Source organism: Seriola dumerili, unplaced genomic scaffold, assembly GCF_002260705.1.
Source record: "Seriola dumerili isolate Sdu_G_001 unplaced genomic scaffold, Sdu_1.0 BDQW01000301.1, whole genome shotgun sequence".
In the NCBI taxonomy this organism is placed as follows: Eukaryota; Metazoa; Chordata; class Actinopteri; order Carangiformes; family Carangidae; genus Seriola; species Seriola dumerili.
Genome location: NW_019174556.1, coordinates 1,874,093 through 1,889,086, shown reverse-complemented (window position 1 = coordinate 1,889,086; position 14,994 = coordinate 1,874,093). Strand labels below are relative to the sequence as shown.

Below are 14,994 nucleotides of genomic sequence, written 5' to 3'. Positions count from 1 at the left end.
TACAATAGCTCTGTGAGTTAAGTAGACAGAGAAAAAAGAAGAGAGAAAGAGAGAGAGAGAGAAAGAGAGAGAGAGAGAGAGAGAGAGAGAGAGAGAGAGAGCAGAAGAAGAGAGAGAGAGAGAGAGATCTTACCTCTATTAAGACTAATAAACCTCATCCATGGAATATCACCATGGAAATGGATTAAACATTTAGACAAAACCTGACTGGATACTAACACAATGTTGCTGCACAAGTGGCTGTTTAAATGAGCAAGATCACAAAAGAAGCAGATTAACAGCTCTGTTTAAAACTGGAAAAAGAAAAAATGTACATATATTTTATTTTACATTTTATATTTCCTCATCAGTTGTGCTTTACTTAATATTTCATTGGCTACAATGTGCCACAAAACCTGTGCACAGTGTAAATGTTATATCTGTTTAAAAAGACAAATTTTAAATTACAAACTCAACACAGGCTTAAATTTTAAAAAATTGTGATTGTTTAACATTTAGTTTGAAAAACTACGACACAGAAATTAAACAGAGTATTAAACATTTTTTGTCTATGTCATGCATGTTGCCCCTCTAACTCAATCTGTGTATTAACATTTTAAGCTGTAAAGAAACTATAAACTTTTACTGGGGTAATTAATATTTTAATTATGAAATGTTTATGGGTAAGACTGCTCCTTAAAAAGGCATTGAGCCTCTTTTTAAAAACTTGTTATCATGAAATAAAAATAAAATAATAATAATGTCAATATGCAAAAAGTGAGAGAACACCTTCACGTGCACAATTATCCACCATCTGCCTAACTTTACTATTCTCCTACATTCAGTGTGTCCTGTCTAAGACTGCAATGTTTTCATGAGCACATTCAAAACACAACTTCATTTCATATTTCCATTTATACCAAAAGACTTCATCAAGCATGTTTAGAAAGTAACACTGCCGCATGATTAGACACTGATCAATCACAATAATGGAAGAATGTTTGGCGGATTGTGAAACATGATACTTTTGGGTCCCACTTATCTGAAGTATTGATAGCTCTGACAGATACATTGTCATCTTGCTACAAAGTAATTATTATTGGCCCTCTGTCTATCTCTCATTTTCAATGGCGCAAAATTTAATTCAAAAGATAAAAATGTTGAATAAAATATCTATGCTGGGAGTGTGATTCATTGTCACACCACAAACAATTAGATGACATGAAATATAAAAGAAGATTAAAACATAAATAAAATTTGAGTAAAATATGCTTGTTTTTAATGTTGTGAACATGTTATTTCAGGGGTCCAGAATGTTTTGGATACATCAATTCAATGTTTGTATAACTTTATTTATTTAAAATATCAAAATACAATAGTGAATAGTTACAGTGAATAGTTATATTCATAGTTAATATAGTCATTTTTTTTTAGTCCTGAGAGGTTTATGCTTAAGGTTTAAGATTATGCACTACATTATACTTAGTATTCAGCTTATTTTCATCACAAAAAGCAGATTTGGATGGGTGCCACTTAAATAATTCGACTTCCAACCAACCCTGGCAGGAGCACACTGAAGGAGGCCACGTATTTATATGTCGATTTCAATGTATTCATTTGTTTTTTTAGAGTTTTCAAACAACAAAAGGCTAAAGCAACACAACAACTCACACAAGTCAGAAAACTGCTGTAGCACTGCGAACTATGGGGTAGGTTTCCAATCATGCAACATTACTGTATCAGCAGCTGGCTAACAGCTGTCAAAATACCAAATTTTACTTCAATTACTGGGGTTTTGCCAGAAGGACAAGTTGCTTGAGACATCTTTGAAGATACAGTTTACACTGGTACTGTGCAGAGTGCTAATTATAATAAGGGGATCAACTTTTTCTCCAGGGTGAAAGGGAACCCAGTACAGTGCAGGCACATGCTTCAGTGAGCTGAGATGTAACAGTGAATACAGTATCTTGCTTGTTTAACTAAAGCTGTCAAATAAATGTAGTGGAGTAGCATGTACAATGTAGGAGTGGAAGTATAAAGTAGCAAAAAAATGGAAATACTCAAGTTAAGTGCAAGTACCTCAAAATTGTACTTAAGCCTATTATTTAGAGTAAAATGCTAATACAATTACTTAGCCTTTAGTACACATATTGTTCAATTATCCAACCAAGTAAAACTACTGAATTCCTGATTGAAAACAACGAGGGTGCCTCTTAAAGGGCATAATACCGAAAATGTAAAAGACTAAACCACCACAGCCACGAAACTATTAAAATGAAATAATTAACACTATATTGATGTCAAAATTTATCTCTACAGCATCTAATCCATTGTATCACTGCTCGTGACTGAGCACCATTTTTTCGCTACCTAAACATTTCATATTGGTAATGAAATGAAAGGGTGTGCTATCAGCTAGCTAACATTGGTTAACTCTAACTTAAAGCAAAAGATAGAAACTAGCTAAAATTAGCCTTCATCCAGATACTTGACACAATCTGATTCAGAAACTCAAAAGGTAAGAAAGTAAAATGTATTAAACAATCTGGATAGTTAGCGACTACTACTTATATTTACCTGCACAATAGAGACGCTAGCCACTGATGGGAGTGACGAAGGCAGATGTGATGCTCAGCTAACATCAAGGTAGAGAAATGGTATAGTCCACTTTAGGGGTGTCTGAAATTGTAGTACAGGATTATTCGAGACATGAATATGGGAAATACATGTAATACAGGTAAGAAGGATATATAAATGTTTCAACCCCTCTGAACTGTTGTTAATACATCTTTTTTTCGTCTTAATCTTAATCTAAATCTTAATCAGGGGTGTCAGACTTTAGCAACCCCCCCCCCCCCATAATTCGAACCTTGGTACAGTGTTGTATTTAATAGGTGTTGATTTACCCTTGTGTAAAATAAGGGATTTGTATTAAACTTTCATGTTCATTCACAGAATTCAAATTTTGCTCCTGCTCAGTCTAAGGGAGAGATTGTGTAATTAACTAGCAAACCAGACAGTAAAATTACACAGATTGCTAGTCTAAACACAATGAGAGGCACAGTCAAATGTGTGCCTTTCATTTCATTTGACATCACACATTACACACTTTAAAACTGTGTGTGCCATCATCCTTATCTGTAGGATATGCCAGGATGACTTTGCCTTTCCCAGTGCAATCACCTGGATACCTTGTTCTCTTAGTTAGGCTTGAGCTCTACAGTTTTTGGTCCTTCTGAAAGAGTTCACACATCATGTGATATTTTTTTCAGTAATGGCAGTGAGAACATCTATCATTGTTAAAAGCAAACCAACAACCCAAATGTAAACAGCAGCATTGCCCCACCACCATAATAAAAAACAGAATTAGAATAAACTATTACTCCCAAACTGAGAGAGCTGAATATACAGACTGACAACAACAAAATCAAAGTTAGTAATTCTATCTGACAATGTTGGTGACCTCACAAGGTTTGTTGACGTCAGTAATGTTTGTAAACAGGAATAAAACAGGCCTGTGTTTTAATCATGATTTTGTATTATGTATTTTTTCATAGGTTAACTCTCAATATACATGTGATATGGTTGAATAGAGATTGGTGTTCAACCACTATGATACAGTAGATGTGGATACTAAAACTGTAAATTTACTTCACATAATAATAAATCAACTTTAGCTTGGAATCAGTGCATCAAAGTCCCGAAGAAAAGAATCATGAAGTTTATCATTATGAGAAAGTCCTTTACTTCAGATGTAAATCTTCCGTGTGTCCCATAGTGAAGGTCGATGTTGCCTCTCCATGTCATGCGTTTTCTTTGCTTTTCCTTTTTTTTTTTTTTTTTTAACCATTGGAAATTGTTTTCTTTCATAAAAAACCTGTTATCTGTGGTTAAGATCTAGTTCGGTCCTCCTCCTCACTCGTATTGATGAAAGCAAATCATTGTTAAGTCATTTTCAGCCGTTTCTAGGCCCTGTAATGTAGCTATATACACACGTGGCAATCATTTGAATTAGTCAAGTTCAACCAATAGACATCTGTCTGCTTTAGACGTAAACATATTATAGGGATACAGGTAAATGTTAGCCTGATGATGACTGGCATGTATAGGCAAATTATTCCCACAGTTCACAACTACTTTCTGGTTTGATATTCATCTAATATCACAAGCACATTTTCTACATTGGGGTACCATAGTAACACATGGAAGTCATCCAAAGCTTATTTACTTGACAGTGCTAATACTGGAAAAAGCTTTTGTGGCAGAGCCTATTCAGATCCTTTTTTTCTGTCACAAGATAAAAACACATTATGCAACAGAGCACACTACTTTTATAAGGAAATTAAAGAAGTTATTTCAGACATCACAGTTGAAGTCATGGTTGATGGCAGTCCCACTTTACTACCAATTCTTAGAATAAGAATTCTTCCTAATTGAAACATTTTGAAACATTATTTTGCCTGGCTGTTAATAAAAAACTGGTTGGAGCACATTGAACAGTGCCTTTGATTCCCAAAACTATATAGCCCTTACTATTCATTGATGTTTGTATGCCTCCACAAAATATAGAGATATTATCTGTATTTCATGATTTATCTGCACGCTCATTTGCATCTTTCCTAGTGTGAGATAGCTCCATCCCAGGGGAGGATCCAGGCAGGCATACCCTGCAGCCAATGAACATGAGGAATGCCCTGCGGAAGGAACGGTTGAAAAAACCATACAGGAAGGGATTTAGAGATGAGTTGATATAGCCTAGCCACAAAAATATATCCCAAACAACCACTTCTGTGCTGTATTCAATAAATGGGTCCACAATGTTGACTGTAAAGAAGGGCATCCAGAAGATTAGGAAAACTCCCATGATGATACCCAAAGTTTTTGCAGCCTTTCTCTCCCTCCTCATAGTGTTTCGGTGTCTTTGTTTCTTGCTCGAGTCTTTTCCCACTCCAGCCGCCATCTGGCTTTCCATGGCGCTTATCTGTTTGGCCTGCCTTTTGGCGGCTTTGAAGATCTTCCAGTAGGCTACTAGCATGATAGCCATCGGCAAGTAGAAGGCTACCATGGAAGCCATGACAGCATAAATTCGATTGACCAAGAATACGCATACATCTTTAGGGAGCAAGATGTCCACACCAGCAATATGAAGATCTAGCATTATGGGGCCAAAGGAAATGAGCATGGGAACAGCCCAACACACAACAATGAGGAGAGCTACCCGACTACGAGACATCTTTAAAGAGTAAACTAGCGGGTTGCAGACAGCATAGTAGCGGTCAAAGGCAATGCAGCTTAGATGAAATATGGAGGCAGTGCACAGCATCACATCTAGGCTCGAGTGAAGTTGACAAAAAAGGGCACCAAAGTACCAGCATCCCTCCACAGTCCGAATCATACTATAAGGCATCACTACCAGGCCAACGAGGCAGTCAGCCACTGCCAAGGACATGACGAAGGAATTTGTGGGTGATTGCAACTGCTTGAAGTAGGCGATGGACAAGACCACCAGGAAATTTCCCACCACTGTGCAGGCGATGCCAACAGAGAGGGAGGCATACAGGAAAATGCGAGAGGCCTGGTTCCTCACTGTAGTACAGGACTGAAGTTCAATCTGAAGAGATGTGTTAGCATCTCCAAGCAATCCCAAGCTGCCGTTATCCATGGTCTAATCAAACCTGTCAAAACACACAGATACAGTTGTAAGAAATGAGTGTTTTTGTTTGACATTGCAGTAAGAGAGGCATTTCAAAGCGCTCTGCTTATACTCTAGTGCTTCATTAACAGAGACAAAAATTTGTTTCAGACAGAACTTCTGCTTCAACTTGTCATTAATTTATTTCTAAGCTGTAAGCTTTAGTTTGACGTACCAATCACGAAAGAGTGTTGGGTTGAAAAGCCGTTGATATGCCTTGTCTAAAATGCTATCTATTTGCTTGGTGTAGTGAGCAAAACCAGATGTTCTTTCCATCAACACAGGTCTTGATATTATGATGAGAATAATGCATTATTACGTTTAGCACTTGTTTTCTAATCCAAGAAAAAACAAAAAAAAATACTCTGAAGCATCAGATAGCACCAAGTAGCTTGAGGAGGCATGGGATTCTCCACATTAACATCATCACGTCAATGTTATCACAAAATGCATTGGAGGTTTGTGAGAATATTAGTCATTTATTTCATTTTCCAAGTGTGTTTGCCTCTGGGAATAATTATGTATTTGTTAAATTTTAGTCCTCTGAATTCAGGCATTGCACATTAGAGGATGTCACACAGCTGAACACATATGACAAATTCCAAGTGCCAGTGGTGTGAACAAGGAGCAGATGTTCCAGCTGATTTGGAACAGATTTTAATGAACACCACAGGGACTATGCAGTGATGGCAAAGCAAAGCTGATTGAAAATGTAGGTTCTTGTTTGGGCTTGAAGACCTGTTGAGTTGAAATGACACACATTAGTGTCAATGAAGTCAAGGTAAAATAAATAAATGTATTCATTTAAACTCACGACATACTGTATATATCATACCCATCCAGTTTTGAAAATTTTATTTAGGTGTATATTCATTCCTGAATTGAAAGCTGCTCATAAATTAATCATATATTCAGTTAAAGCAGGTGAAAGTGCATTTTACTCTGCCACACTTCCCTCTTCAGGGAGGTAGAGGGCACTTTGGCACTGCGCAAAAATGGTAAGGGCAGTCACCTCCACCCCACCCCCCATACACACACACACACACACACACACACACACGTCACTGTTCCCTTTCATCCTCTAATCTTTAGAAGCCCCATGTCTGCAAGAAACACGCAATTATAATAAAGTCTATTGTTTTGTACAGTACATATTCCCATCCTCTATTATCCATAAAATTGTCTTCTTAAAGTCAATTTGGTGATTTACAGTGCTCGTAGACAATAGTTAGTTATTATCAGTGCAAAAGCTTTACATAATGTCTTCCTGTCAAGCTTATATTACCAACTGTAGTTTAGTGAAAACAAAATTATTTTTATGTTTGTCATATTTGATGCTTGGTAATAATAAAAATATCTTTATATTTTTCTTTGTGGTTGCATCCTTTGCAATGAAATACTGAAGAAAACAATACTCCTAGTATGGTGCTGGTGTTCACATTAAAATGTAATATAAAATATCGAAGCAGGAAGTTTAGTTGTTTTTTCATTTAGAAGCTATAATACCTGCAATTCTGAAAAAGCCACATTTAAAGTATCATAAATTCAGTAGTATACGCATCTTTCCATCTTTGCCAAGAGCCGCTCAGTTACTGTGACTCTAGATGACTTATTTATAGATGTTAGCATTTCAAACAAGATCTTTTAAATTCAGTTTAAAATCAAAGATTTGTTTATTGCACTGGTTCACATTAGGCAGTACCAAAAAAATGTTTAAACAATGTCACTTACCTGTATAGAAGAGAGATGATCGTCAGTCCTCATGTCTGTGTCATACTACAGGTCTGTCAACCTTGGTTCTACACGGAGAGGAGAGGGATGGGAGATGTGGGAAGTGGGCTGCAATGAACACATGCAACAATAATCACAGTAAAAAATACAGTCTGCTGCCAACTCCCCTGCCAACTCAGTTCAAACGACTCTACAAAGAGCAACCAGGAGGCTTACATTTTCTATTTTTTTGATGACACTGCCATTCTTATTGTGGTACAGTATGTTGAAATGACTCTGAAATTAGTACATTTGCACAGTAGTGCATGGAAAATCATGTTGGAGGAAATTATATTTGACACCAACTTAATGTAAGCACCTAACCCTGTCATTACGACTATAGACTACTGTATATAATACAGTGCAAACACTAAATGGTTATAATTAGATGGATTGCCATGACATTTTGTGCAGACATTCTCAGTCTTCAGAAGATTAATCCTACTGATTTTGGTGATCCTCTGACTTTCCCTGTAGCACCTCCTGCAGGTTGGCATTTTTGTTTATTAGTAAAATGTCTCAACAACTGTTGGATGGATTGCCATGATATTTGATTCAGACATTTATGTCCCCTTCAGGATGGATTGTAATACCTTCACCAGGCATGGGGAGTTTGGAAGCAGTGTAACTCAGAAGTTTACAAATTACATGCTGTGAGGGCCATCTTTAACTGCTGAAAAACACATTTGGACATTGTATCAATTTTGAAAGCATCTGAATACAGGCGTCTTTTTGGACACCTACAGTGAGCATAATTTTGGAAAAAACCAAAGGTAGCATGAACCAGCAGCTGCACGGCGCAGACTTTTACTCAGACAGTAAGTAGTAGTGGACAACACAACGGTTGTATGATGCTGTGTTTATCCAGGGCAGAAATTACATACAAAAAATGTTCATGTCCTGTCCATGTATTGTTTCTTTGTCTTAATATTATATAACTGAAGAAACAAAAAGAAATAAGAACAAAGTTCTATTCTTAATATATACAGTATAAGCATATACTGACAGCATAGATACTTATTATCGGACTTCACATTTCCAACGAGTTTTGCATGGGTGCAGCTTCACTTTCTACATACCCCTGAAACAGCGCTCATCATCCCTTTCATGTGTTTCAGTGTGCAGTAGAGCACAGCCAGTCCTACTGAGCTTGAATACCTTGGGCCTCAGCCAGTGACAGACGTATCTCAAGTGTGGCGGATGTGTTCTAATTAAACATGGGGGATTTTTAATGAAGGGTGCAATAAAAGGCACATTGGCTCAATAACTAGTGTTTTTTCAGACCAGTCATTCATATGTGTAATACAAGTGTGCTTTACAGACAGGGTAGACTGGCTGCACATCTGTTCTTTTGTTTCCGAAAGAGGAGTGAGCAGAGGTTGATTCCCGTGCTTTGTTGCATTTGCTGGAGGACAAATAGAGTGACCTATCTTGTATGATTACACATTTCATTATCAGCAGTGTACTACTGACTAATGGTAGTATATGATCCTTCAAATTAGTTTTCTATCATTGTGGACTTTGTATGAATTTGCCATACTTTCTCCTTAAATTTATGCTCATATACTAAAAAACTGCATCCATAAAATATATTTTAAGAGAAACATAATGCTGTCCAGATTACTTTTTTTGAACAACATGAGTAGATATTTTTAATGAACAAAACTGAAACATTTTTGAATGTATCTGTATGTATCTGCAAAATGTTCAGTGACACTTTGTTTCATATATTTCATTTAAATGTGCTGAATCAATGAAGGAGTTAGTGTTTCCTCATCTGTCAAACGTTATTCCAACTTTGCAGGTTTTTTGCTCAATCTGGGGTATGCCAACGTATGCCAACTTTTAAGACTCCTCTGAGTCAGGCAAGAAGGAAAGAATGAGCTGTGTTATCCAACCAATCAATCACTGATCCATGATCTAACTTTCTAACTTGATGATTTCACCTGACTATTGAATCCTTACTTCTTTTTTTTTGTAAAATTTAATTTGACTATTTCTTTCTTCCACTTGTATTACTCTTGCATATGTGTAAATATTTTAAGTATGACATTTTAAATTAGCCACATCTTGCCACTTTTTGTGCAGGCTTTAGTCACTTTCCACAAATACATTTTACAGAGATAACAGGAGGAGATTTACCAGTAGAAATTTATATTTTTTTTAAACAGTGGATCTTTAGTGACACACAAATGTAAACAAAAGGAGCTTCTCTAGTTGCAACTGTGGACTTTGTCAGCTGAAATGAGGACTATAGCCACCAGGTTTTTATTAACTGTAGGTACCATGAGCTAACACTAACACTTAGTTTTTAATGTATTCCAGCTTACTTGTTTTCAAAAGATAAGTCTGTAAAATGCTCAGTTATGTACCACATCTTACCCTCAGAAGAAGATGCTGCATATACACTGCTGACCCCATCTGGTTAGTAAGCCAATATTAACTCTCTGCTTCCTTTCCATCCACCCCCCCCCCACCCCCCACCCCCCACCCCCCACCTCAATTAAGTAATTATTATGGCCATTATAGTGTATAGATTGAATGTGTCTTTAGGTATAAAATATCTGCTAGAGGGGCAAAAAGAAAACTGAATACACACCTGCATAACAGTCATTTCAGTTTCAAATTTTTGGGGCTGCAAAAATCCCATATGAACTTGGAGCCAAACAACTTCAGATAAATTATTTTTTTCTCGCTATTGTTCTTGTTTTTCTCATTGATTCACGTTTTTTTCATTTAAAATTGTTCTCTCTGGCCATTTAAAAAAAAAAAAAATCAAAGCTAAGTCATGGTCATAGCTGGGGGTAATGTGAGAGCAGTGCGACCTTGACTAACAAGAGTGCACAAAACTATAAATATAACATTTCAGGGATGAAAGCAGTTCACGCACATACACAAGTCTGAAACATCCTCGGGGCAATGCAGCCCTCTTCTGGTGTGTCATTCATATTGCATGTACATTATGAGAAAATGGCAAGTCACTCTCAATAGAAGTCAATGGATTGTACTTTCACTATTAGAAATATCATGTATGTAATATTGTGTATGCACAAGCTACACAAATCACGGAGCCTTTAAAACCCCAAACCATAACCCTCCCGTTTTGGGAGTCTCATATGCAGGATGTGGTCACCATTCTAGATATTACATACCTGATTATGCAGTCACAGGCCAAGGCAACAAGGCAGTTTCATAATTACAGGTTTGTATGTGCTAGAGTGTATAACCAAAAGCTTAAATAGGTGTGTTAAACTATGAAAAATACATAGATATGACATCAAAAACTGGTTAAAGTGTCCAATCAGAAATCAAAGACCTTTAAGATATGACACGTGAGAAGATTTATATATTCTGTGTCACCATTCAAACAATACAGACGATTTAGGACAGCTCCTCTTTTCCAATGTGGCTATTAATTTACCTTTGTTTTCTGATTAAGTGATTTTCAGAACAAGATAGAGTTGCACATGATGTGCAGAATCTTGCCAGGATGTGTTTCTTGTAAGGTTCTCAGATGTCGAAAAGCCAGGTTTTTCTCCTGATACTTTCATGTCCACATTATGATGTATTCTTTGAATTCCCTTAAAGTCTTGGTGATAATCATAAACCTTGTTGTTGACAATTACAAATACATTTTTTTCAAAAGGTTCAGCTCCATTCAGTCATCACAAAACTAATATATAGCATATCCATACCAATTATTCTGAATGTTCAAATCTATTAACTATGAAGATCATCTTCATAGTTCAAAATGTTTAAAAGTTCCAGCATTAATGGTTGGTCTCAGACAGAACATGAATCATTGTTCTCCAGCATCAAGATCATGTTACCTCCATATCTTTAGCTTTTGGCACCACAGTATGTTGACACTTGCTCCTTCATTCACACTGAACAATGGCATTGGATATTTACTATATCTTGCTGAATCATGCAATGCTTTTACTTTGAAATAAATATTTGGTACATTATTGTTTTACATTTTGAAAACATTATCAATGCCACAATGAAGAATATAGTATATAAAGAAGCCTTTACAAAACAAATGCATTGAATGGCAACTGCAACAAAAATGCCAAATCATATAGAGATACTGTTGACCCTAAAATCTTTATGATTGGTACTTTAAATAAAACGTAAATAAAAATGTAATTAAAACAAGAAATTTCAACATCAAATGTGGAAAATACTGAAAAACTTTCTCAATGTTTGACACACAGCACATATCTTTTTACCACATGACACTGTACTGGTAAATTTCATAATGTACATTCATGTGTTTTTTTGGTTCATTGCTACTTGCTTTTTTCCACACTTGATAGGCCAGTAAAAGTTATTAGTCAAGTCAGTGTACTATAACCCTATAATATACTATAAGTCAATGAGCATCTGTGCAACAGCCAGCAGTGTTAGTGAAAAGACTGCCAATGAGCCCATCGTGGGTCGAGGAGGACTGCTTGATGTCGTCTCTGAAATATTAGAAAAAACATAAATATTAATCAGTGAAATTCTCTGGATTGAAACAAATTTTGCAAGTTCAAAATGAATGTTCAAAAAGAAGCTACATCCCAAACTTGAGCACGGATTTTGCTTTTATATTTAGAAAAATCGGGGCATTACATACAGTATATGACATATTAACTTGCATTTCATTATTTAACAGATTAATAAATGTAAACCATGAATTCAAAAAGTCTGAAATAAAACTAATAACTTACGTGCAGATACACTGCCTGGTATAAGGTTCAGGGTAGAAGAGTTGCTGGAAAGTTGAGTGCTGAATTGCGTAGTTGCATTGCTTGCAGAAGGAACTGAATTTTTGTCCTTGAACACAAGAGTCATGTCGACAACCACTGATCCGCTTCTACAGTGACAAAGAGCGAGAGTAAGACTTTATAAAAGCAACTGACCAGCACACGTTTGGAAAACATTAGTTAGTGATTGAAATTTAGTCTTACCTGAAAGCATTAATGAAGGAACGAAGGAAAGATGATCCATACAGCGTTTTGGCCGCTTCATTTACCTAAAAGAGAACATATCAATTTAATATAAAACAAATGGGATGTGGGCTCAGTCTGACTAGGTGACTTGAAACTTGAAGCCAATAAGAACAGAAAAAAATACCTTCTAATACAATGAAATAGTCATTGTATGAAGTGTGAATTATGGAAATTCATATAATAATTCTTAAAATATGGCTGATGTATATTCAAACATCTAAACTCTTTGACCACTTTTGTGGCTTAAGTCAAAAAACCCCATTGAGGATTTCAGCAACATCTTACCTCTGTGACCACTGTTGTAGCCAAAGACTGAAATGCAGCTGAGGATGAGTTGGAGAGAACTGATGTAAATGTTTGGTTGAGACTGAACTGAAGACCCAGAGTTCCCTCACTGGAGGTAGGAGGATCTGTTGATGCAGAGGTGGTTGAAATAGCTGGTGCAGCGGTGGAAGAATTTGTAGAGGCAGCTGTTGTATTAGGAGCCGCAGTTGGGGCATCTGTAACATTGGGAGCAGCAGTTGGAGCAGCGGTAACATTGGGAGCAGCAGTTGGAGCAGTAGTAGGGGAAGCTGTTGCATTAGGAGCTGCAGTTGGAGCAGCAGTAACATTGGGAGCAGCAGTTGGAGCAGCAGTAGGGGCGGCTGTTGCATTAGGAGCTGCAGTTGGAGCAGCAGTAACATTGGGAGCAGCAGTTGGAGCAGCAGTAGGGGCGGCTGTTGCATTAGGAGCTGCAGTTGGAGCAGCGGTAACATTGGGAGCCGCAGTTGGAGCAGCTGTAACATTGGGAGCAGCAGTTGGAGCAGCTGTAACATTGGGAGCCGCAGTTGGAGCAGCTGTTACATTGGGAGCAGCAGTTGGAGCAGCAGTAGGGGCGGCTGTTGCATTAGGAGCCGTAGTTGGAGCAGCTGTAGTATTTGGAGCTGTTGATATAAACATAAATTGAAGTTAGGAATAATGCAGGTTTTGATGTTGATTACAATTACACAAAAACATTGCATTCTGTCTACTGAGTAAAGTCAACTGGTAATGATGTATAAACTGTGGTAGACTGCATTACCAGTAGGTGGTATGGTGGAGATTGGTGGTGAGGTTATGTTAACTGGTGAAGAGGTTGGATTGACTGGTTGTGAGGTTGGATTGACTGGTTGTGAGGTCGGATTGACTGGTTGTGAGGTTGGATTGACTGGTTGTGAGGTTGCATTGACTGCTGTTGAGGTTGGATTGACTGGTTGTGAGGTCAGGTTGACTGGTTGTGAGGTTGGATTGATTGGTTGTGAGGTTGGATTGACTGGTTGTGAGGTCGGATTGACTGGTTGTGAGGTCGGATTGACTGGGTGTGAGGTCGGATTGACTGGTTGTGAGGTCGGATTGACTGGGTGTGAGGTTGCATTGACTGCTGTTGAGGTTGGATTGACTGGTTGTGAGGTCAGGTTGACTGGTTGTGAGGTTGGATTGATTGGTTGTGAGGTTGCATTGACTGCTGGTGAGGTTGGATTGACTGGCGGTGAGGTTGTGTTTACTGGGGATGAGGTTGTGTTGACTGGTGGCGCAATGATTTTGATTAAGTTAATAAAATAAAACATATAGAATATTTCATTGATTGCACACGGTGTTTAACTTGTTGTGCCCTGTTGTTCCATTGATTAGAACTGGTGATTAGATACATATGTCACATTTACTGGAAGTTACACTGAGTTGTGAAAAGTGTATTGTATTTGGTATATTGTGTTGAGTAATCATTAAGTGACAGTATTTATGGCAGTACAATCTGAACAGAGATAAAATTTCATGGTTCCTGGGTGTGTCATGATAATACCTGCTGAGGGAGTTGTAATCATCAGTGTTGAAGGTGCAGTTGAGGCTGGGGCTTCAGTTGGTGCCACCACAACTAAAAATAACAAATATCAAATAGGTGTTGTCTTTTAATACATTCTTGTCATCATAAATTCAGTATTATAATAATAATGACATTTGGTATTGATATAAAGTCTTACCTTCTGCAACAACAGATGATGTGTTGACACTGAGGGAAAAATTAGAGCTGGAAGCAGCAGTCTTCAATGTTTGAGCCGCAGAACTGGCATTTGGTAGTGTAGTTGCATTATTGAATATCAGCTCAGCATCCACAACAACGGATCCTTGACTGTAACAGAAATATTGTTGAAGTTATTTTTTACTACTGTAACCTTATTTGGCTATTGTAGCCATTGTCATTTAACCAAAGCTCCAGGACAAGGATGATATATGATATATTTATGAATAAAAAATGATTTAATTCCATTCATAAAATACTGAACACTGTTTTCTAGTACCAAAAAAGACATTAGAACATTCTTTTCATTGCTATTATTAACAAAAGACAGAACAATACAATAGCAAACAGGCAAAAAGAACTTTTTTAAATAACAAAGTTAGCAATGATTTATACCTGAAGCCGTTGATGACAGTTCGATTGAAGCTATGTCCAAATTTTTGTGAATAGACTGCATTGAGCTGTGAATGAATTACATTTAAAAAAAGTTATAAATTGTCAAAATACATATGAGGCAAGAA

The 14,994-nt window shown here is 37.1% G+C and overlaps 1 protein-coding gene across 1 annotated transcript; it reads right to left on the bottom strand.

Moving 5' to 3' along the window:
• Nucleotides 1-4,564: 4,564 nt before the first annotated feature.
• Nucleotides 4,565-5,641, bottom strand: LOC111231399 (5-hydroxytryptamine receptor 4-like). Its single transcript, XM_022758475.1, has one exon. It carries the CDS (start codon nt 5,639-5,641, stop codon nt 4,565-4,567), a length of 1,077 nt encoding a protein of 358 aa, XP_022614196.1.
• Between the last annotated feature and the right edge of the window lie 9,353 nt (nt 5,642-14,994).